The sequence below is a fragment of the Colossoma macropomum genome, unplaced genomic scaffold (genome assembly GCF_904425465.1).
Source record: "Colossoma macropomum unplaced genomic scaffold, Colossoma_macropomum, whole genome shotgun sequence".
Classification (NCBI taxonomy): Eukaryota; Metazoa; Chordata; class Actinopteri; order Characiformes; family Serrasalmidae; genus Colossoma; species Colossoma macropomum.
Genome location: NW_023494810.1, coordinates 443521 through 469933, shown reverse-complemented (window position 1 = coordinate 469933; position 26413 = coordinate 443521). Strand labels below are relative to the sequence as shown.

General features: G+C 37.2%; 1 protein-coding gene across 1 annotated transcript; it reads left to right on the top strand.

Annotated features, from left to right (window-relative positions):
* Positions 1-14821: 14821 nt before the first annotated feature.
* Positions 14822-16396, top strand: si:ch211-220m17.5 (guanylin family protein). The gene is made up of 3 exons (XM_036559521.1): positions 14822-14924; positions 15276-15471; positions 16017-16396. The coding sequence occupies exons 1-3, from the start codon at positions 14853-14855 to the stop codon at positions 16073-16075; spliced, it is 327 nt and encodes a 108-aa protein (XP_036415414.1). The 5' UTR covers positions 14822-14852; the 3' UTR covers positions 16076-16396.
* Positions 16397-26413: the final 10017 nt, after the last annotated feature.

The window sequence follows — 26413 nt, the reverse complement described above, 5'->3', positions numbered from 1 at the left end:
CACATAAAGTCATCAGAGGTGAGATATAAATGAGAAAGAAAAAACATTTACCATGCCAAGAACTTGAGGAACCGGGATTGTGTTGGAGGTCACTTACTCACACAAACATATGTGAAATATTGTATACTGTCTAAAACATCCTCTTTGAACAGCAACAACAAAATCCGAGTCGACAATAATGGTACGTCTAATGCTTACGCCTGCAGTCGATTGTCCAATGTATTTGTCCCACCTCAAGTCTTGGGGTCTCTGGCCCTCCAGAGCCCTGGCCGTCAGAAGCCCCCGGCCCTAATAGCCTGGTCAGTAATCCCTCTCTGTCATGAGTTAAAAAGGGTTTGCTGTAAGTAATGCACATTCTTTTTTGTCTTCTTGTCTTTATAATAATAATAATACAAATAATACTAATAATACTACTACTAATAATAATAATAGATAATAAAACACTTTAGTTGAATTCCGTTACATAGCACTGACATAACCATGCACTAAACATGTCTTGGCAGATGTCATATATTGTCTTGAGTAATCATGACAGAATTTGTTCAGTAATATAAACAGTGTCATGTTACCAGTAATTGTTATAACATGTCATTATGGCTAACTATGAAGCTTTCATAACATCAAACATTGTGGCATCTGTCATGACAATTTAAGACATCTTATATCTGCTTTGGCATGTTTATGGCATGGTTATGTTGTAGGGCTCAATAATAATAATAATAATAATAATAATAATAATAATAATAATAATAATAATAATGGTTGTTTCACAAGTTTGTGAGATTCGTTAGTCTGAAAATATACTTTCAGTTTCAATTTTTTTATTATTATTATTCTTAAATTTCTTGTTGGTGCAAAAAATACATAACCAATAGTTGGCTAAACTGTTGACAGCCAAATTCAGTTGGAGCTAATTATTACAATAAAACTAAACTTTACTTTCAGCTCCTTTATTTCTTACTAAAATCTCTACTTGCTGTATATAATGCGATATAAATTAATATTGTCCAATACATTCTAATATTATTGAGACTCAAGATTGAGAATTGTTTATTTTGGTTTTATGTGGCATTTATTTACAGATGAACAAGAAAAACATTAAAGTAAGAGGAAATCAAAGTCAGACGTGTTTGTTCTTTCCCTGAAAAGCTCTTACATTTGTCCATCATTACTGGCTGCTTTTGCTACAAGGACTACTTGAGAGCAGCATGAACCATTTTATAGAGCACAAAAGAACCTCTTGTGGAAAACTCCAGAAAAAAAACCAAAAGCATGTATCTTTCATTTGTGTGGTGGGAGATGGAGACTTTGATTTAAAAGTCAAAGGCAGGAAATTTGTGCTACAATACAAAAGCTGGAATGTTTTTCACCACCACTCTGATCCACTTTATAGACATGCGTTCCTATAACCACAGCATTTTCTAATGCAGTGTTTTAAATGAGTCATCTTCATATATGATGTCATATCAGCCGTACAGAAAATACTTATCAGTGTAATTAGAAGTGCCACTCAGGCAAACGCTGTAAAAGAGGAAAAATCTTATCTTTGAGATGTAGTAAATAAACATGCATGCGTTTATGACTGTGTGCCACTTATGTGCACTCAAAAAATGGACCGAAGGGTTTACTTTACTCCCGAAAAGAGTAGCGGTTCTTTTTAGGTAGCTAATCTACATTAAATTTCCTTTCCTACAACGTAGGAAATATGTATGTATGTGGGTCATTCTACAGAAACGTCCACTCTTCTATCTCTCCATAGGAGTCACTGGTGTTACTGATCCTCATTGGTGTTCCACATAATAAAGGAACACCAGAGACATTTTAATGAACAATGCATTTTATAAAATGGCTGCTACAGAACATCAAACCACATGATGTCAGTCAGGGAATATCCACTAAAATATGGAATTTAATCCATTTGTGTTCTATTTTTTCACAATTACCTCAGAATAAAGTCGATCACACCAGTGACTTCAGCTAAAAGCTTCATATGAAATCATGAGCTAAATGAGAAAATCTCTGATAACTGAAAGACTCAGTGGACTCACCATGAGCTTTTCTTCGTAGATCCTCAGAAAACAGGTAAAAGGAAGTCGAGTGATGTCATCAGTGTGACTTTTATTTCAAAATAAGAGATTTTTTGTTACGCAGTGACACCAGTGACACGACTCCTGGGGACAACTTTCATTATATATTTTATAATAATTATTTGGCATTTGTTTTCTTTATGTCATTTAATTCATATATTCCATAGTCATGTATAGATTATTGTAGTTAAAATTGCAGAAAAATGTGTTTTTTTCTTCAAAATATGGCCTCAGCCTTCACACATGACTGTGGGGACGAGCTCTTCTGTGGTGCTTGGAATTTTGCATGATTGATTTAAAAACTAATATTGATAAATTGAGGCTCAAGAAGGTGTAACTGTTAAAATAACTAATTGTTTTATTTTAAAATGTAAATAAATTGTAACCCTAACATGTTTTTGAAGCGTAATATATCACAAAAATGGACGTTTCTGTAGAATGACCCATGTATGTATGTTTAAAAATGACTTTTGGGCCAAAATCTTATCCTGTAATTATTAGAAAACAAGAGAAAGGTATATTTTCAATGACTTTACATAATAAATTAAATAAAACAATCTTTATCACTCAGAGAGCCTCTCAATGCATTGCATGAATCTCTTTCATAGAAATGAGTGTGATGCTTTATACTAACACAGGTACTTACAGTTCGCTGAAAAATATGTGGGAACTTGTTACAACACGTGTGCTAACACAGCTGGCTAAACACATCTGCTATACAAAGTATTTGTAGGGCACTTGGATTGCATGATTATCATAATTTACCAAATAAAATAGATGAATACCATACTGGGCTTGGAGCAGTTATCATAGTCCTCTCTTGATGTTTATGTCTTTTAACTAGGCTTGTAAAAACGGGCTAAATTAGCCAATAGCCATGATGTTCATTGTTGTTAACAACTTGTGAACTTGTTGTTTTATGTATGAAAAATCAAACAGTGTTGTGCTTTATTGAAATGTAGCCTATAACACTGTTATCTATAAAAATGCCCTTAGCATAGCTAAACACAGTAGCAGCCATTTTGTGCTTTTATCCATTTTTCTAAATAGCAGTCATACAGTGTCAGAAACTACGCAGACTACTGTGTAACAGGTGTACAGTCCACATGTTGTTATCATTAGCATGGTACCTCCAGTGAAAAAACTGAGGATCAGACGCCAGACATCAAACGTCTCAGGCGATTGAATATACCTGGGATGAGGAGGACAACTGCGTAAACTTGACTTCTTTACTTATTTATTTACTTTGTTGAACTGTCACCTTTAGATGTACCTCACGCAGATTCTCAGAGCTTGTCCAGCAGTGTCATTTGAAGAGTCGTGGCCCAGTGCAGATAAAGTAGTGCAGCACAGGTCTGCTGAAAATTATTACCAACCAAAAGATCAGCTTAGAGACAGGTGGCCTTAGAATTGTCCTCCCTCTTGGGCTTTTACTCCGGTGAGCCAGTCTTTAAAACTAATGAAACACAATATTAACACTAGAAAGGCCAAAACGGTAATCCTGACCATTCTGAAATTTTCAGACGTGATCATTTTGACGAATTAAAGCCCCACGACTTCTACCATATCAGTGCATATATTAGACTGACGTTATCAGATCAGTATCAAATATATAATGGAAACTGCACTGCTCAGGGCAGAAAGGCTCTCCAGCGTGTGATGAGAACTGCACAGTCCATCTCAGGAGCAGCCTTCCCCTCACTACAGGACACTTACCACACCAGGGTCATCAGGAGGGCCCACAACATGATCAGGGACAGTACACACCCCCGGCACAGACTCTTCACACTCCTACCTTCAGGCAGACGCTACAGGAGTGTGAAGTCCAGGACTAGAAGACTGACGAACATCAAGCCATCAGGCTTGTGAACACCTCACACACTACCCCCCCCCCACCCCCACTCTGAACTGGTTTAACTTTTGGCTGACTTTGCACTCAATAACTGCTCCTTACACACACTGTACTGCTGCTGTCAGAGCACTACTGTTTACATCTATTACTTGCACTGAATACCACTGTTTACATCTGTTAATGCACTTTATGAACCGATTTCACTGTACAGTGTAACTGCCTGTTTCTGCTGTGCATATGACAATAAAACTCTTGAGTCTTGAGTCCTGAATATGGTAAACTGTAATCTGTATTGGACAGTGACGAGGTGTGAACACTCAAGCAGCGACTAGGAGAGAGTGAGGCGCTGAAGATGGTTGAGCCCCATCTGAGAAAGGTGAGGAACATCACTTTTCAGTGGAACAGCAGTAATATCGAATGTGCCCTGCTTAGTCTAGCCTCAAGCCGCATGTTCAGGAAGATCCGTTACGAATGAGTTTTATTTTGATCCAACCAAACACTATTCAACTATTCTAAAACATTTAAATAATACATATTTGTTAGTTTTACAATACAAGTGAGTTCACTTTCAGCGGTTTATATTAATATTTAATCTAATTTCCTGGGCTGGTCAGTTTGACTCTGAGACAGATTAGCAGTAAAAACACAACCTTTTCACTGCATTAAAAGCTTCCAGAACACAACAGAAACGCTTTGTTGGCTATGAAAGTGATTCATTTGAAGCAATGCTTTTCTATTTTTAATATTTTTCTATCAGAAAAATGTATTATATCAGACATAAATTAAATCAGAAATATATAAAGCCTCTGTTGTCTACCACTAGTATTGTTATATAGCAGAAATAAATTAAATTTATCTAAATTTTTCATTATGATATTTCTTGTGACATATCCCAACATTTATTTATTTTTTTTTTAATTATTCTTTGTTTTTGGTGTATATAAGCATGCAAAATTCAAATGGTCAAAATGCCCTCTGTGGCCTTTCTGGTAGTTATGTCCGTCATGGCCACATGATGAGCATTTAGACCCCAGTATTGTGTCCCAAAGTCTAAAAATCATTTAGTAACATTGAGAATTGTCACCACCGAAACATTTTTTGCAAACTTTTTTTTGCGTTTAAATTAAAAATATTCTGACTTTATGTGTGCATAACTGTTCAAAACTGTTTGTGTGTAATGAACTGGCTAGCATTTTAAGTTATGCTTAACATTGTCACTACCAAAACAGTCACTGCTGAAACATTCGGCTAAAGTAATTGCTTTGTTACTGACAAAATGCAATGTTTATTTGTTTTAATAAACTAACAATAATTAAAGTTTAAGATCATTTAAAGCAAACAGACTTTAGTCAAATGTATCATCTTCTACTGTGAGGTCCTGCTGAGGGTTTTTTTTCCACGTTTATGGAAACACTAAAAGCACGACAGATTAAATGCACTTTTAATAGTCAAACATTTTGCAGGTTATTCCTGGGTGAAGTGCTTAAACTGAAAGTGTTCCTTCATACAAAGATACTGTATCTGATGATGTTTGTATAAGGAGATGCTATTTGACATCTGGATGGATTACGAGCTGTAATGTAATGAACGTCAACTGACAGAGATTAAAAATTAAACTGGGATTTTTTTACAGGCGTAAATTACGCTTCGTGCTTGAAAGTGGGAAGGAGATATTGTGAAACTGTCCATACAGTGGCCTCGCAAGTATACTCTGACAGGACAATGAGAACAGTTGGTTCTAAGGACATTATCTATATGCAATCAGCAGTGAATATCTTTAAGATTCTATATATGACAATGCATTGAGTTTATTATGAGGGCTGCAGGTTTCCTACCCACCTGCAGTCAAACAACAATGCATAATGGGCTTTTAACTCAAAAGCAAATTATTGCATATTGTAGAACAAATACAGCCCCATTTCCTAAAAAAGTGGGGACGCTGTGCAAAATGTAAATAAAAACAAAATTCAATGATGTGCAAATCATTTAAACCCTATATTTCATTGAAAATAGTACAAAGACGACAAATCAAATGTTGGAACTGAAAAATTTTATTTTTTATTTTTATTTTATTTGATGCCAACAACACTTGGCCTGTTTCCCACTGAGTTTCATCACCTCTTCTTTAACAACACTCTGTAAGAGTTTGTGAACTGAGGAGACACTGCTGTAGTTTAGAAAGTGAAATGTTTTCTGTTCTTGTTTGATACAGGATTTCAGCTGCTCAACAGTTCAGGGGCTCATTTGTCATATTTTTCATTTCATAATGCGCCAAATGTTTTCAGTGGTGACAGGTCTGGACTGCAGACAGGTCAGTTAAGCACCCGGACTCTTTTACTACAAAGCCATGCTGCTGTAATACATGCAGAATGTGGTTTTACATTGTCTTGCTGAAATAATCAAGGCCTTCCCTGAAAAAGACGTCGTCTGGATGTATATAACAAAACACATATAATGTTCAGCATTAATGGTGCCTTCACAGATGTGCCAGTCACCCATGCCATGTGCACTAATGCCCCCCCTATACCATTGTGAATACTGGCTTTTGATCTGTGCACTGATAACAAGCTGAGTGGTCTTTAGCCCAGAGGTCACAGTGTCCATGATTTCCAAAAAGAATTTCAAATGTTGATTCGTCAGACCACAGGACACTTTTCCACTTCACCTCAGTCCGTTTTAAATGAGCTCAGGCCCAGAGAAGGTGGCAGCGTTTCTGGATCCTGTTTATATGTGGTTTCTTCTTTGCATTTTAGAGTTTTAATTAGCATTTGTGGATGCAGTGATGAACTGTGTTCACAGACACAGTTCACAGTTTTCAGAAGTGTTTCTGAGCCCATGCAGTGATTTCCACTACAGAATCATGTCTGTTTTTAATGCAGTGCTGTCTGAGGGCCCAAAGATCACAGCCAGCAAATACTGGTTTTTGGTCTTGTCCCTTACATACAGAGATTTCTCCAGATTCTCTGAATCTTTTAATGATATTATGTACCGAAGATGATGAAAAGCAAAAGTTCTTTGCTATTTTACATTAAGAAATGTTATTCTTGAATTGTTGCACTATTTGCCCATGCAGTCTCTCACAGAGTGGTGAAAGTTTTGAAAGACTCCGCCTCTCTGAGATGCTTTTTTATACCCAATCATGTTACTGACCTGTTGCCAATCAACCACCAGGTGTTTTTTTTTTTAGCATTACACAACTTTACCAGTCTTTTGTTGCCCCCGTCCCAACTTTTTTTGGAACGTGTTTCTGGCATCAAACTCAAAACGGGCAAATATTTTTCAAAAAACAATACAAATTCTCAGTTTAGAAATTTGATATGTTGTCTTTGAAGCATTTTCAATTAAATATAGGGTTTAAATGATTTGCACATCATTGCATTTAGTTTTTATTTACATTTTTCACAGCGTCACAATTTTTTTTGGAAATGCGGTTGAATTTCAAATGATTAGGGTTTGCCAGGCTCACCTTTTAAAATTTTTCTAACCCAGTTGACATTTCTCTCTGTTTATAATGTACTGTGATGTAGATATCCCTTGAAAAACCAGACATTATGCAAAGCAAATTAGACTAGAACTGCTATAAAAAAATGTAAATAAATGTAATGTAAAATAAAAAAGCTGCACTGTGTAAGTTTTGGGGATTTGGAGACCTCTTTGGTGGAAATGTGTAACTACATGTAAAATGTGGAAAAACACTTCTTAATGTCGGTTGTGCTTCAGACCCCGAGTGGATGAATCTGATGATTGCGAGTGTGAGAATTCAAGGAAAACTCAAAGTCTGGTGAATGATGTCATCTGAGGATTTGAGTGAAGCACCTACTATTCTCATTATATCCTGATCAGTGTAACGTTGATTTTGCATTTAAGACCTGAACACTGAGTCTTTTAGAGTCTGCATGTGACGTCAACACATAAAGATGTATGACGTGGTCGAAAACATTCTGTGATATCTGACTCCACACCTCTGACTATTAAATGACCACCTCACAGCAGTGGATGGACATCATATTATAGTGTGTTTTTTTTTTTCTTCTGACTCCAAAATGCTACTTTCAATTTCACTTCAACTTGATTTAAAATAGTGAAGCACTGATTAGTCGAACCAGGTATTTGATGAAAACTACAAATCATGATTGGTTGACACTAGTAAAGGTTCGGAAATTGTTAAATGAATACATTGCCACACATAAAATTACCGCTTACTGTACTGTTATTTGTATTTATTCTAATATTTCTCTGATCAAATAAACACTTTCTGACCAGATAAACAGCTTTTTTGAATGTAATTTTCTCATATGCCCAGAATTTTTGAACAGAGCTGTATATTTAACAGAAAATTACACAAAACCACCCAACAATATATTAAAGTAAATATAAGGCCAGTATTTCATTTCTCCACTCTTCACTTTTGTGCACTTAAACACTTTTATCCTGCCGGGTTACAGCCAACAGATGTCCTCCCAACAAAAGCTGCTTCCAAAAGAGTTACTGACATTATGCTCCCCTTTAAAAGAGCTTTCATACAAGCAGCTACCCAAACACACCTCAGCTGCCTCATACATTTCTTTCTCCTGTGCATCTAAAAAGACTAAAGAAGATATTCTTGAAGGAGATTAGATAAAGGATAATAAGCATAAGGAAGAGGAAAGATCAAAAGAGTTTTTACTGGAGTTCAAAAAATGATAAACGATAGAATCGATAAAACAATTGTGCAAAACATGCAGTGCTTCAAACTTCCATCTTAGAGAGATGGAAGAAAATCCACCTCCACTTTTGCTTCAGATCTGAAAACATCCACAGGTGTTTCTGTTCAGCCTTCCACAGTGAGAAGACGACTCAGCGTCTACTGAGAAAAGGAAACAGACAAAAAAGAAGAACATTTGGAAACCGGACATCTGAAGTGTGGAGTAAGATTATAATGACTGAGCCTGACTGTGTTTGGGAATGCTTGGATGGTCAGAGGTCAGTCTAAGACTGAACTTTGGAGGTGTGGAAAATATCCCTGCAGATTACTTTGAAAAACTGACAGCAAGACTCCTGAAAAGAAGGGAAGCTGTGATGAAAGCAAAGGTGAACACGATAAAAATACTGCAAAGACAAGATGATCTTTAAAAAAATAGCAGATATCTTGTGAGCTAGTCTGAAGAACAAAGTTGGTTCCAGATTTCTCCTGGATCACCTGGATTTGTTCAGTTCCATCAGCAACACACTTGATTTAGTGTAGATTATCCAAACTACTTTTAGATGATGGAAATGACTGCAAGCACACTGACACACATAAATCACTGCTTTCTATCATTTGTTTCTGGCTGATTCCAGGTTGTTTAGCTGTTCTTCTGTCTCAGCTGCCGACTGAAAAGCTGCTCAGTGGTGATGACAGTTTGGGAATTTAGTGTCGTCTCATCTTCAGAGTCTGACCAAATCGGCTGTCGGTCAAATGTGATCTTAAAAGTGTCCATTTTCTGTTTGTGGCAAAGTAAGAAGTAAAAACGTTCAAATGTCTTGAGCGTCTCCTACAGCTGTTAAAGTCGTTGCTTAGCAACGGTGTCTCAGTGGAGTGATACAGTGTTTGTGATAAACCCGTGATGTTATGGTGAAATAACAGCACAGTTAGAACACCTCTCAACCAATCAGCTCGCGTGGCCGGAACTAACTGATGTATAATAAGTAAATAAAGCATTCATGTGAAGCCAGGTGTCCTTAACCGTCTGTGTGTAACGGTGGCAGACAGAACCAGACGCTCACAGATGAGGCTTGAGTTTAATATCAAAGGGTTGATCCAAAATCACAGGCGATAAACAGAAGCACAAAGTCAAAAAACAGTGACCTAAACTCGGTCTGCTCAACAAGGAGACGACAGTTCACAAATAACCTGTCCTGAAGCCCAGGCTGAAATACTAGACTGACCAACAAAGGAAATAAGAACAGGTGTGAGAGTAATCAACGTTCTGGAGATGAGGAGTGCTGATAATTGGATTAGTGAGAGTCTATAGTCATGTGATGCAGCAAGGAGTTCTGGGAATTGGAGTCCTGGGCTTTAAGGTATCAAGAGGGGCCCTCTAACCCCTGCATACACAAAACAGCCTTTATGTTTAAAATGCCAGGATCACCCAGGATCACACTGTTAAAGTCGGGGAAACTTTTCAGCAAATGAAGCATAAAAATAATATAAAAGATGCAAAAAGAGAGATTACTATACCATTCTACACACAGTTACTGGTCTTTTTGTCAGAAACACCTACCATGCAGGTGCTTTACAATTACTGACTGAAGCCCCATTCTCATCTATCCATCAAAGAGACCACCGCAGGACCACCACTGACCAGATATTATGTGAGTGGTGGACCATTCTCAGCGCAGCAGTGACACTGATGTGGTAGTGTGATGGTAGTGTGTGTGGAGTCTCAGGCACAGCAGTGCTACCTGAATCCGTGTGATGAGTGCCCTCTGTCCACAGGGCGTGAGTGATCACTGAGTGATTTGTTGGTGCCTGAGCGGGTGACGTGTCCGTGTCTTAACAGGGCAGTTTCATTGCTTGAGCTGACGTCGTAATTTCTACCATCAAACTGTAAAATGTGTTGTGGGAGAGTTTTGTTGTTGGAAATTCCATGGGTTTTTCTACATTTCTGCATAACTAAATCACTGAGATGTAAACAGAGTCATTTAAAGGCATTTTTCAAAAAGTGGTGCAATACAGACTGGCTAACCTCTTGAGACTGCGGACAACGATGATACAGACCAACAGTCTCGATGTCTACAATGCAAATACAGACGTTTAATTTACGGTTCAAAACGACCAGTGATCCTAAACGTGCCTTGTGAAAATTATACAGTACTTTGTAAAAGTCAGACACAACCTTCCATTTATTTCATTACTGGTCAATTTCCAGCTGTTAAGTCCAAGTTATTATTTTTTCAGTGTCAGGAAGAAGCAGATGTGTTTAACAGACACATGTTTGACAGATATTTACACAAAAAATCTCCAAAAATATGATGTTTTCCAGTATTGTGTTTAAAGACTGTCTTTTTTACAGCTTTTATTTGTTTGGGAGTCTTATTTTAGTTTTGTTCTGCATGGAAGTTTAAAAAAAATCAGGGATGTTTTTCCACATCTCCAAAGTTCAGTCTTAGAAGTTGGTTGCATTTCCTGCAGCTCACAAATGAAGTAATCACATTCGGTGATGTTGAGCTCTGGACTCTGGACTCCCTGAAGGTGCGCCACAATTTCTTTTAGCAAACATCTAACATAAAAACAATGTCTCAGGCAACAGGCAGGTATTCATAACCATTTCAGGTAATATCTCTCTGGAGGCATTAAAGACTTCAGACATCTGGTTCACTCACACTGTGAACAGCTATGCATCATTAAGCTGCTCTAGAATGAAGCATTTCTCACTAAACTGTCGGGACTAGGTGTGATTCCCGCTCGCTCAGAGCCCCAACATATGGATAAAATTATACTAATCTGTTCTATAACTATGTTTCAGTTCTTTAATTAATCTAATTGTTTGTTCTCGTCATAAACGCAAAATAAAATAAAGTTCAGTCAAAAATAAAAGAAAGTTGAATAAAAGACTTCAGCCGTTAAGTTCTTTTGAAGGAAGGAAAAGGCCCTCTTCATTTATTGAGCTTCAGGTGGCAAGATGGCTCCCGGACAGCCAAATGCAAAGTACATTACAGAAACATCATTTTTTATACCCTGTTTGGGGGCGATGAAGTAATCGCCCCCTCCCTCTCACCTTTTCTCAGTTCACTTTGGTTCCTATTATTTCCCATCCTTACACTCCAGTTGGAAACCCTCATTTCTGACCGCACACGTCCTTGATTTTTTTTTAAAACTTGCATGCTCAGCTATCCCAAGCTGCCCCCATCCTTTCAAGGTTTTTAATTAAATTTTGTCTTTTTAAACTGGTTCCAACACTGATACTGTCTGGTTCCCTATCAGCTTACCTCCCTTCTCACGGGTCAGCTTGTCCTTGCAACAAAGTACACTAGCTTCTAGATGCTTCTGAACTTCAGGGACTTTCCCATGCAAAATCCCCTAACCTACACACAGCATGGCCTATCCTTAGTGAGAGGATTAATACACTTTTGTCAATCAACTTTTTAGTATATGATTATGGATTTCTTATTGATTATAATAGTAATATATTCATTATAACTCGACAAGGAACAGAAAAACGAAGGCTGACAGAATAAATGGCATCAAAACCAAAGCGTAATTTGTTGATGACTCTCATAAGAGATTCTTTGAGAGCTCGTTCTCGAGACTTCTCCTGTCATGGTAGAGCAGGAGTGTCCAAACGTTTTACAAAGAGAACCAGATCATACCATGGAAAAAACCCGAGGGCTGGAATATTATTTACAAATGATTCAAAATATTAAGCTTTCAAAATTCTATAAATTTTATAGAACCAGAGCTTTTTTAGCTGTGCTGCCGTGTTTCCTACTGTATAAAAGATGCAAAAGGCTTCTTTTATCGTTGGACTGCTAAGAGTAGTTGGGATAGCTAAGCACACAGGACAGATAATCAAATTGTTATAAATAAGAGTAATAACATAACGGTAGAGAGTAATAACATAACATGTCTAATGCATTTAGTATAATCCTGCTCAAGTGCTTACCTGTTCAAAAATATCATTTATGAGACTAAATAAAAAATACTAATAACTACTAAATAAAAAATACTAATAGTGTAGAAATACTAATAATTACGGTAACACTTTCTATGAATGTCACCTTTGTAAGCATTTATAAACACATTTATAACATGTTATAATGTATTCATAAGGCATTATACACATGGTTATAAATATTTATTAAAAAAGAATTACACTGAATTACACTTTATAGCCATGTTTATTATGCATTAGGAATTGTTCATATGATGCATTATAAATAGTGTTAATAACATGTTATAATGTCAGTGACAAAGAAGTCAGTCCCAGCTTGGAGAGCGTAAAGTAAAGACAAATACCAAGCTAACGGTGGTGAACATTACCTTTCCCACATTGGGTAAAACACTGATGCAGCTCTAGTTTAAACTCTGACATTTGAAGCCTGTAATGTGCTTTACTGTGAATGTTTTAGTGTTTCAGTAAATCCTTCAGTAAATACTTCAACTTGAAGCCTCACTCTGAACACTGGAGGAGGCTTTAGTACAGTACGCTTCACTTTACTTAGAGCGGACAAATACAACTTATGAGCTCTTATAATTTGTTATGATCAGCTTATAATGTATTATGTTAACAATTCATAATGCATAATAAACATGGCTATAACGTATAATGCATATTTATAAATATTTATAGCCATGTTTATAATGCATTATGAATGCATTATAACAAGTTATGAATGTGTTTATAGATGCTTATAAAGGTGACATTCAAAGAAAGTGTTACCATAATTACTAATGACTAAACGTGTATTTTTGGTTTTGTTAGATGATGTTCTTCACATGTCAAATAAATGCAGCACATTGTTATTCAACCCTAAAAGCTTAATATTTACTACTGAACTAACTACTGAATTTGCTCTGATAGGACGTTGGTGCTGGGAGACCCTGGTAGCTTTCAGTTGCCTTAGTTTCTCTGAATTTCCCTGGATATGTTTTGTAATATCTATTGATATTGAATTCATTCCAGTCTTTTGACATATGAGACGTGCATTTACTGCGGCTCTCGATGGAGAAAGTGTTTAATTTCCCATCTCGCCAAAATCGCTGCTTGTTCAGTTTGAGCTTTATGGCTGTAGTCTTGATTAAATGTCGTTCAGCAAGGCTTTCAAACTTTAGCTAACTTTGTTGCCAAAGTGCAGCACATTACTTTGTAATTTTGCAAAAATGCTGCCACCATCTGGTGAAACTACCAACAGAAGCCATGGGCCAAATTAAAATCTGTCTGAGGGCTGCATTTGGCCCTGGGGCCAGACTTTGGACACCCCTGTGTTAGAGACCCTTCAAACCGTTGAATTTGATACTTACGACTGAATCAAGTACAGTCATTGCTAAGTGAAAGGTGTTTTGAACTATTTTATTTAATTCACATGAATCATTATTTCAAGCGTTTCCATTATTTTGGCCATTTCTTGTATATATTCAGTAACAAACCTCTCTACCTTTTGGTTGAGATTAAAACTATAGATGCTCCTGGTCTGCAGCTGTAAAAGGTTCAATGATATTCAGAATAAAAAACTCACAAAACAAAGCATAACTTCCTAATAATCCTTGGTGATTTATGAATGACTGTAGAAAACGCTGTCTCTAAAATTATCATGCTGGACAAAAACCTTTCCCATCACTTTAGAGATGTTTTAAATAGGGCTTTTCATACATGACACAAAACCAATTTCAGTAATTGCTTCGTTAAATGTTATTCATATTTCCCACTGTAAGTGTTTCCATTATTTCATCGGTTTCCTGTATTGTGTTCAGTAAAAACCTCTTAACCTTTTAGTTAATAATAAAAAATACAGTCTGCATTTGTACGTGATTCATACAATTGTTTTGACGTACTTCAAGCTTCACTCACTCAAACAACAAAGCCACCTTTGTGCACTTTTGCTGGGGTTACTAATTAACCCTCAGTAGAGGCGAGGTATACCACCAGGCAGCCCCGACCACGGATCCATAAAAAAAGGAAAATAAAGTGTGGACATCACACGTTGGATGAGGTCAGCCAGAATTTATGAATTTACTTTTATGGTGCTGTAAAGCTGAGTGTGTTTGTTCATTAACTACAGAGAGACAGACTCTCGGATGTGAGTGGCTGGACTGTGATATGGCCTGAAGTGTGAATCCTTTATAAGGAGCACCGGTGAGAGAAGTAGGGCATAACACTGAGGTGAAAACACCTGAGGATCACCTGAAGAGCACCTGGAGAACACCTGGGAACGACTTATTTCACAACCTCAACATGAAGGCTGTCGTCTCTGCTGCTTTGCTTTTCGCCACTCTGGTCCTTTTCTCTGAGGCCGTCCAAGTCCAGGCAAGTTCTAACCTTTATTTTATGAGTTCCAGTATGAATTTGAACTGATCTCATCATCTTTTGGCTTCTATGTCAACAACCTGTGAAGACTTATAAAAACAGAATTTGTGAATTATTACAATCCTGCCTACAAACAACAGCCACACAAGTAACTGAGTAGTTATTGCCCGCTTAAATTCAATTGCCCTGTTCTTTAACTACAGACCTCCGTGTTGTGTCCCCACTAGAAAAGACTGCTTTACATTTCGACCTCCTTCTTTTCAACTGAGACCGAGACAGTTTAGCTGTTAATAGGCCACCTTCTCAGGGGCTTCGACTCCTAAATCAGTCGCTGTGCTCTTGTTCCTCCAGGATGGTGAATATTTCTTCTCAGCTGAATCAGTGAAAGTCCTTCAGGGTTTGTTGGACAGCAGCTCTGCCACCCAGCAGAAGAGCCCTCGCCTGGCCACGACCAGCTATGCCTCTGTCTGCGCCAATCCAACCCTGCCGCAGGAGTTTGTACCCATATGCAACCAAAGTGGGTCCAGCTTGGTCTTCTCCAGACTAGGTGAGCAACAGTGCTGGGAGGAACATTAAGCCCTTAAATTCTAAGCAATTGGAACCAAAAATTCTGAGGCAGCTGCCCATTGGCTTCTATTATGAGTCTAGTTTGAGTCAACAAAGTTTTGCTTAGCTTCTAAGTTTAGGAAAAAATCAAAATTAACATCCACGACAATTCACTCTACACATATAGGTTAGGTTGAAACATTACAGGTACTCCAGTTAGTCCAGTTGAGTCCAACAGGAGTAACATTACTCCAAATAGTCCAAACTTTAGTGCTGTAAGATGGAAAAAGCAGAGGTTGACTGAAATAGAGGCTAAAAATCATGTACACAGCTTGTTACCACATGAAATACATTTTTAGACTGAAAAATAAAATCATTTGCATTGTCTATATTGCATAAATACTAGAATATAGTCCTGAATAATAAGTCTTAATATTAATAACTAAGTTGCATATAGAAATTCATGGCAGTCTCCCTTTATAAGCACATTCACTGCTGACTCTATGCAGCATTGTCTGATTATTTTTCCATATTTTTCCTCCTCAGCTGCCATGCCCATGGACGTGTGCGAGATCTGTGCTTTTGCCGCCTGCACCGGCTGCTAGACCCTCATCCCTCTTCCAAATGACAAAGGAATGTCTTCACTTTTACCGATTCAATATGCAAACCCACGTTTCCTTTGCCTTCACGTAAAATGGCGCCCTGATCCGTATGGCAGACTGTTTTGGAACTGTTACTTGTCGTTTTGAAAGCATGCACTTAAACCTAAATCAGTCTGGAATTTAAATGAACTGTAATGTTTTTTTTTCTTGTGTTACAGCATAACGTTTCACTTATTTAATGAAAGTAGTGTAGTCTTATTTTTTCTACTTCTTGTATTTCTTACATTTTCATATTCTTGTGCAATAAAATGCCTTGAAAAAGGATCCGGGTCCTTTGGCTGTTTTTGCAGCTGTGACTGTGTTAAAGAAGCTTTTAGACTGCATGTTTATTGGTTGGCATGTAAGAGAAGTAGGAATTAATGACAACCAGTCATTTCTGAATGGAGCACACTGAGTTAATCAGATAAAGATTAGACTGAAAGCTGCTGGAAGACCTTATTTAGTATGATGATATAATAGTGAAATATCTGATTTTTTTCTCTGACTACGACGCTGTAAAAGCCAATTGGCGTTTTGAGTTTAAAAAGTTATTGTCTGGGCTGCCTTTACATTTTAAGTTATTTGGATTAATAATATGGACAAATAATAAGTTGATAGGGCATAAAACACACTTACCAAAAACAGTCACAGTTTATTTTTACGTGACCATTTTTCAACCTCTCTCTGTTGTTATTACTATGTCTTCAAGACTGATATATGTAAACGACCCCTATTCTGATTGGCCGAAAGCAATTCCAGTTGAAGTAGAGTTCCAGTTGAAACTGAACAGGTGTGTATATGTACCTGCCTTGTTTGTTTGTCATGACATCACAAAAAACTGTTGAAGTCAAAATGGGCTGTTTTGGCAGATTAGTTTATGGTCATATGCAAAAGTTTGGGCACCCTAACTGAAATTATGTTTTGTTGATTTTCGTAGCGAAGAGAAAATATGATTATTAATGTTTATTTGCTGAATTTAGCATTTTGGGAAAAAGAAAAAGTTGTGCAAAGTTAAGTTATTTCATATTTTACGTTCACCTAGATCATCAATTGAAATTGTGCACTAAAATTTGCAGTAAAGTAGAAGTGTGTTAAAAAAATCAACAAAACACATCATTTGACCAGACATACGTATAACAGTATGGACTGGGAACTGAGGTTTGAGACTTTACAGTGCTTATATACTTATATATATACTGCATGAAACACTTTTATTAAAACAATTAAAAGAAAAACGTGAGTAAACTGTGATTATCCAGTATGCGGGTCCTTTAAACCTTCATAAGGAATAAACTGAGTGAACGATGTGGGACTGTCACTGGGAGGTGTGTGTACATGTATATCTGCATGATGAGCTTTTATGTACTTTCACACACCATCAGTGACTGTTTGAGCACGTTTGTAATTCCTCAGGTTTGACATGTGAACGTAGTAGCACTGTAAATCTCTGACCTCATAATGATTCAGTACACTTATGATTCTTCACCAAATGACTCCGTGAATCAGAAAGTCTCAGATCTCACAATGATTCAATTAAATTGGATCATGTTGGAAAAATTCAGAGTGATTTATTATAATAAACTGAATACACAAACAATTCACACAGGCGTGGACTATAAACAACAAAAAGAACATATCAGGCTTTTTTTCAATTTCCAGGTTTGAAATATGATTTCAGACAAAATCATATTATTAGTATAAGCATTTTATATATTTTATTTATCACATTTACATTATTATTAGATGTTTATTGTAGTTGTTTCAAAGTAACTTAAGCATTTCAAAATTTTGTCACATTCAGATTCACAGGTGTAGATTTAGGGGAGGCAGAGAAGAACTGTCCTCTTCATTAAATGCATAATACGTGTCAAAACTAAAAGTAAATAAAAATGCAAAATGGATAAACATACAGCAAAGTGACAGTTTGCAGTTCAGTTTTCAGTGTGAACTGGATTTGCCTCACATAATTCAGACTGGTTTGGTGTGAAACGCTCTGTTCTAGAGAAACTTAGTCAGAGTTGTTCACAGTGTTTAACCAGATGTCCACAGAGTTTAATGCCTCCAAAGACTCCCTTGCTGAAAGCTATTTTATGAAATGATTATAATTACACTGCCTCACGTCTGAGACATCGTTTTCAATAGTTTTGAAAAGGTTTTGGACTAAAATGTATTTTTAAATTCCATTAATGGCAGAGAGGTAAAGGCAGGGTGTTGAGAGGCACAATAGTCCCTGAAGGGAACAAGTTTTTTTTCAAATTTATCAATATTTATCAACCTCCATCAACATTAAAAACTCAGAGGACAGGGTTATGTTCACTGGTGGTTTTGGTTAGTAAATAAAATGAATATTTGTGTTGTAGTCATCTGACCGCTGGTTCGTATCACCATTATAAATAAATCTGAGTTGGTAAGTTTTGTGTACGTCAGGTACACCATATCATTTTTGAATGACTATGGCTTAAACAGAGAGGATCTTTACACACCTATGCACAGACTCATGGGAAATGCAGTCCATACACAATCGGCATCTGTCATGTTTCTTTACGGTACACTCTCAGAAATAGGGAACATAACTGAACCATAATCCACTGAAATGATATGTTCTAAGCTGTACTGACTCCACACACCCCGTCTCGTCTCCAGGCTTTTATTTTACTGTTCTGTTTAAAACATTCGGTTATGAAAAGGTACAAATACGAACTTTTCACCTGGAAAAACTTATTTAAGGTTCACAATCAGACCTTAAAACCACTGTAGAACCTTTGAGGGAACATTTACACTGTTTGTACCTTGATGAATGAAAAATGTACCTGAACAGAACCTTCATTTCTGACAGTGTAGTTTGTGGAACCAGCTCCACTTTTGTGACGTTAAAGACCGTCAAGAATGCTTAAAAGTGTGGTAAACTAAACAGATAAGCTGTCTTAATGTCAGACATGGCCAGCTTTTATTCTGGCACAGCTTTTAGCTCACTGCTGGATTAAACAGACTGTTGTAGTGTTGTACACTCTAGAAAAAAGATGGTTCTTTAAGGGTTCTTTAGCAAAAAAAAAAACGTTCTATGAACGATCAAAGACCCCTTTGTGTGAAAGCATTCCTCAGATTGATGGAGAATGTGCTGTAGATGGTTCTGTATAGAACTTTTTAAAAAAAGATTTTATATAGCACCAAAAAAGGTTCTTTTATCATTACAATAGAAGAACTCTTTTTGGTACATAGAGCCTTTTTCAAACAGATTCCATGTAGAACCATCTACGGTACATCTTCAGCAGACTGCAGAACCCTTTCACCCAAAAAACCCTTTAATCATGCAAAGGGTTCTCTGAGTGTTCATGGTTCTATATAGAACCATTTTGTTTAGTAAAGAACCCTTGAAGAACCGTCTTTTAAAGTGTGTTTTTAGTGGTTTAGTAGGTCCAGCAGGTTTATTTACTTTGTTACAGCTTGAAAGAAGCTCTAAATCTAAAGGGATGAATCTGAATCTTTCTGACACCTAAATATGTCTAATTAGTGCTGTCAGGTGTCTGATTTTGGATCGGAGAGTCTGATTTTGAATTCTGCTGTCTGTGCTTGGTTGATACTGTTGACCAGATGCTAAAATCTCTAACTGAGTCTCAATCTAAAGGCATTCAATCTGCTGAAGTTGCTAAAGTGCCATTCTAGTTCTGTCATTGTGCTTCTCTCACTCAGCCCTCTGAGTAAATAGCAATGAAAAAAGGGAAGCCTGGAATTCGGACTATTTTTAGGCGTTAAAGGCAAGTGTGAGTGTAAATATGGCAGGTCAGGTGGTATGGGCAGTGTGGCCCCCCCACCTATTCAGATCGATCCATCATGATGAAGAAGCACTATAAATATTCTTCAATGTCAGACAAACTGATAAACAATTTTAATTATCTACAATCAAGATACACTACTCATCCAAAAGCATCCAGACAGCCCTTCCCTTCTCTTTTTGAATTCGGCTACTTTAATGTGCACCCACTGCATTTAAATGCGCACTACAGCTTGTATAATCTCCACAGAAAAGAACTGGCAATAGAATAGGACACTTACCACAAGTCACCATACCAGAGTCCAGCACTGGGCTGTGGAGCAGTGCAACTGCATTCTCTGGATCCAATGTCTTTATAATGAGATGGAGTGAGGTTTGTAATCCAGAGCTAATCCTCCAACATCAGTGACCTTACAAATGCTTTTGTGACTGAATGCAATCAAATCCTCACAGCAATGTAACATCTAGTGTAAAGCCTTTCCAGAAGAGTTGAGTGTGTTTCTGTAGCAAAGGGTGAGAAACTACTTATTAATGTTCATAAGAAACATTGGATAAACAGGCGTCTACAGATATTAAGACATCTGTATCTGGGTCATTCTACAGAAACGTCCATTTTTGTGTCCCTAGCATTAAGAGATATATTACACTTAAAAAACATGTTAGAGTTGCAATTTATTTATATTTTCAAATAAAGCAATAAGTTATATTAACAGTTACACCTTCTTCAGCCATGAATTTAGCAATATTGGTATTTAAATCAATTATCTAGAATTCCAAGCACCACAGAAGAGCTCGTCCTCACAGTCATGTGTGAAGGCTGAGGCCATATTTTTTTTTTTTGCTATTTTAACTACAATAATCTATACATGACTATGAAATATATAAATTAAATAACATGTAGAAAACAAAGGCCAAATAAATATTGTAAAATATATAATGAAAGTTGTCCCCAGGAGTCGTGTCACTGGTGTTACTGCATAACAAAAAATCTCTTATTTTGAAATAAAAGTCACACTGATGACATCACTTGACTTCTTTTACCTGTTTTCTGAGGATCTATGAAGAAAAGCTCATGGTGAGTCCACTGTGTCTTTCAGTTATCAGAGATTTTCTCATTCAGCTCATGATTTCATATGAAGCTTTTAGCTGAAGTCACTGGTGTGACCGACTTTATTCTGAGGTAACTGTGAAAAAATAGAACACAAATGGATTAAATTCCATATTTTAGTGGATGTTCCATGATTGACAACATGTGGTTTGATGCTCTGTAGCAGTTATTCTGTAAAATGCATTGTTCATTAAAATGTCTCTGGTGTTCCCTTTATTATGTGGAACACCAATGAGGATCAGTAACACCAGTGACCCCTATGGAGAGATAGAAAAGTGGACGTTTGACCCATCTATCTGTGCAGCCACTGACATGGAAAACATCTGGATGTGCTAATAATAGTCCTGTCCACATTTACAGTAGCAGTTAACACTTACGCACACACTTAATTTTTACTATTTTCTCTATTTTAAAATAAGAGTGAAGCCAATAAATCTATAAAGCCTTTATGAAGTTTTAGATCTTACTGTCTTTATGCAAAACATGCATTGGTCCAACCTTCTGACCAGTCCTGTAAATTGTCTAAGGACACTAAAAGATGAGCTTTCATACACTAAAGAGGCTCTGCACACTCTCTGGCCTCTGGGCTGTCTTAGTTCACTCTCCTTGCTGATGTGATGGACAGAAAATGAGTCTTTCAGTGAATGAATGACTGTGTCTGCTAATGGGACTGTAACTTAAGGTCTCTTCTTAGTGCATATATTCGTGTACTATATACAGATAATCAGTACGGAGGGCTTTCTTAGAGGGCTAAGAGCTTCATTATCTATGCTGGATGCTCACAGCCATTAGGCAGGACCTCCACAGCATGATGATGAAAAAGGCTGTTGGTGCAGATCTTTGTAGAGGTTACACTGGTTTGCTCCCAGTTCCAAGGGCAGCACCTTCATACAAGTCAAGCATGTTGATGAGAAATGGACTAAGTTGGTTCCTAAGAGCCGTGTACACTATATGGACAATGGGCAAGTATTTGTAGATCTCTCCCAATTATTGAGTTCAGATTGTTCAGCCACACTAATTATTAAGAAGTGTATAAAGTCAAGCAACAAAGCCATGAAGTCTCAATAGACAAGCACTGGCGGTAGAAGTGGTCATTGTTAAGAGGTCAGTGGTTTTAAATATAATACCACCATTGCCACAACGGTACCTACCAGAGTGTCTTCATTTTCTGCCCTGCTAGATCTGCCCTGTCAACCGTTAGTGGTTTTATTGTGAAATGGAAGCATCTAAGAGCAACAATAGCTCAGTCACAAAGTGGTAGATCATACAGACTCAGTTCCAAACTGCCTCTGGAAGGAATATCAGCACAGGAATTGAGTGTCAGGAGCTTCACGAAATGGGTTTCTGAACAGAAGCCTAAGATCACTATGTGCAATGCCAAGTGTTGACTGGAGAGGTGTAAAGAACACCACTGGACTGGACAGTAGAAACATGTTCTCTGGTGTAATGAATCAGTCTTCGCTATCTGGTAGTCTGATAGAGGATTCCAGGTTTGGTGGATGCTGGGAAAATGCTCACTACCAGAATACACAGTTCCAACAGTAAAGTGTGGTGGAGGAGGGATGATAATCTAGGGCTGTTTTTCAGGGTTTGGGCTCAGTTCCAGTGAAGGGTGATGTTAATGCTACAGCACACAAAGACATTTTTGATTGATTATGCATGTCTCACAAAGCCAAAATACAGAAAAGAAATAGATGAAGAGAAAAGCTTAAAGATAAAGATATGCTTTTTTGTGTGGTGATAACATTGTGTCTTTTATTTCGGCCTGTAGTTGGAAACGTGAGTAGCGGATTTGGGGTCTGTCTGAAGATGAACATTCAATGTAGACTTTCTGCGTAACAAACAGTTACAGTTCATTCGTTTTACAACAGTCGTTAACAACTTTCTCTGTTAGTCCAGGTTTAGATACTCAGGATTAACCCTCGTGCACATGCACACTGACATTTATGACAACTGTGTGAAACACGAGGAGGAGTTACCAAAGGAAAAAGTACAAAGAAATCAAACTGAATGTGTAGAAAATAAAGTATTTTTAACAGCCAAATGAACAGCACTGTCTCCACCGCCGCCAGGGGTGGATTAAAACAAGCCTGAAATTAGCTGAGTAAACAAGAAATACTGAGTTGAGACAGAGTCAGAGCTCTGGATCAGGAATGCTGAGAAAGCGACCTGTAATGTAAACTGTGGCTTATTAAAACCCCAAGCAAGCAGCCAATCATCAATGCACAATTAGCCAGTAATAAATTTGCATAATTTAGACGGTTTTATTAGTTTGAAAGCTGGGGGATCCCAAAAATATCCTGCTAGGCCCCCAAAAGGTTACAGCTCTCCTTGTTGATAAATGATAAACTACAGAAATATTTTGAATTTTTATTAAAAAATAAAAAAGAATAGCAACAACTCTGTTTTGTCGTATTTCATTTGCTTGTTTAAGAAATGGGAGAAGATGAGAGGTGAAGTAAGGTCACGGTTCACCAGCAACCTGAGGCAGGCTTTTAAGTATGTTCACAGGGTTGCCAAGTAGTTCAGAAATGCTACATAAATGCAGGCATTCTGTTAATCCTGTACGTGTCAGTGCATTGTTAGTTGTTTTCTGTGTCTACATTCATTAACCTCCACCTGTGGAGTGACCAGAGGCCACAAAAGGTGGACAGAGGGATGAAAGGGGGTGTTTCACTCAGCAACATAAAGAAACAGCTGTAATTACCATTTATCATGAAAATAATGGAATGACTCGCATGTTAGCTGCTTCTTATCCAAAGCTGGGAAGCTGGACTGCTGGGTTTCCTACAGGGAATCTTCTTAGTCCCGTTCTACAGGTAGCTGTTCTTTTCTTTTTGGGATGCTTTTGGTCCAACAGAAAACAGAATGACCCATTCAATGTGAACTCAGTCTGACTGAAGTGGGACGGAGGAAAACGACTACTTTCCTTACTCACATTCAGTTGTGTGCACAGTTTGAGCACCTCTGTTCAAATGACTTTTATTTTGTTGATTTTCTAAGTGAAAATAGATTAACACATCATCTCCAGGGAGCACTTCTAAATGTGGCGTTTTTCTGCAGAATTTCTACTTCTTTGCTGAGTTTAACATATTGGAAAAAATTAAACATAAAATACAAAATGTGGAGTAACTTTTACACAGGCCAAATTTTTTGTTTCATTTTTTTAATATGTTGAATTTGGTAAATAAACAGTGTCTGTGCATTGCAGTGTTCAGAGGGGTGGTCTATGTAGAGGAAGTGTTGAAATACTTTCACTTAGAAAATCAACAAAATGTTATTTAAACAGAGACACTAAAACGTCTCGGGTGTTGTGCAACATTACTGTCATTTTCAAATCAAGTCATTTCTGGTCTTTTGACTGAGGGGTCCGTGGAGGTACAGTCGTTAGTGTACAGTGAGAAGAGCAGAGGGGAGAGAACACAGCCCTGTGGAGCTCCTGTACTGATGATCTGGGTGTTTCCCAACCTCACCTGCTGCTCTCTGCCAGTGAGGAAGCTGGTGATCCCCTGGCAGGTGGGGTTGGCATGCTGAGTTGGAGCAGGTTGTTGTGTAGCTGTCCTGGGATGATCGTATTAGAGGCTGAACTGAAGTCCAAGAACAGAATTCCTGCAGAGGTTTTTAGATGTTCAAGCTGGAGAATAGGGTGGAGTGACCTGTTTGACCGGCATGCAAAGTGCAGGGGGTCTAGCATCTGTGATGTTCCTCAGATGTGCTCTGTATTATTATTTAACTCACTTCCTAAAGTTTGTGATATTTCTTTCTTTCCTTCTTTCAAATTGCAACTTAAAATTTGCTAACACTTTCTATGAAGTCTGTAATTATGATTATAAATGTTTGTTTATCTCTTTATAACTGTATGACTAAATTCTCCTTATAACTAAATTTGTAACACTGCTTTGTAAACGTATTTATGAACTTTAATAATGCTTCATAAAGCTCTAAAAGTGAACCAGTTTATTCTTTGGTGACATTAATATGTAGTAACACAAGTGTCACTGTTCATTATAATGCCTTTTCAATGGATAATGACATGATGTGCAAAGCACCTATAATATATATCAACAATTATAAAAATGTATTTTAAATATTTTAAATTGATGCCGTCTTTGTAATACATAAATTATTTCCATAAATAAAATTATTATTTCCAAAAGTATAAATTATTTTGGATAAACTTTGTTTGCAACATGAGGTAGAAAAACTTTGTTCCAAACTAAATGCAAAAAACACAAATATATTATTGCAAATTTAAAAATTTTATTTCAAAATTCCTCAAAATAAAATTATAGTAAACAACTGTTTTGTAAGAACAATGGTTTTGAATTTCATTTTATCCTACAATGTCTAATAAGTGGTGCCTCACTAACTGTGCAAGGCAGGAAGTTCTCTCAGCTTTTCCTAGAATAGATAAGGATAGATATGGATAATTTTACCAACCTAGAAAACAAACCCATTTCAGACTTTTAGCTGACTTGGACTTTAGACTGAAATCCCTTTGCGTTGAATGATCCTGTAGCTTTACCCTCTGGGCTCTGAGGACTTGTTCTTGATTTTTGCATATATTCTTAAAGGCACTTCCATACAACATGATGATACCCACACATTACATCTTAAAATGTTGATAAAAGTCTCAGCTCTCTATAAAGAGGCCCTTTTGACCTGCAGCACAGTGTAAAGGGGTGACTGGGCTCGAAAACAAATGAAATCCAGTTTTAGAGATTCTTAATATGTCTTGTGAAAACAGCGTTACTCATGTGGTCGAATTGTTTTGGTGCTTGAAATGGGCTTATTAAAGTTTTAGGTTCATAAACGTAGTGAAAAGTATGAATAAAATAGTTAATAAATGTTCTCCACATCGTTATTTTCCAAAACCACTGCAGCAACTTCAGCAGCTGCAAACTTTTTACACACTATTTCACATCTGTGTCCAGGCCACCTGAATGAAAAATGAAGTGTTATCGATGTGATGGTCAGTCAAGTGATTTCCTGAGTGTCCATTGGTCAGTTTCATGCAAAATATGGACAGACACACAAATCCACCAATTACAGGTGAGAGGCAGATGACGGACACGTGAATCCACCAGTTACACACAGTGAGAGGCAGATGACGAGTCTCATAGGATCTCACCATGTGATGGGATGGAAAGGGCGACTCTACAGGTTCAGGAACTGTATCTCTACAGTATCATCACAAAGATATTAATACAGACATCTAATTTGATACACTGGCATGTTCGACGACCACCAGAGGGGGCAAGTATGTTTATTTTATTAAAGCAAATCACTAACAACTAACAATTATAACAAACTTAAATTACATAAATGTTTCAGTAGTGACTGTTTTGAGAATGACTCAAAATCGTTACCCAGTACACGACTAGCAAACACAGCTTTCAACAGTACCAAGTTACAACAAGTC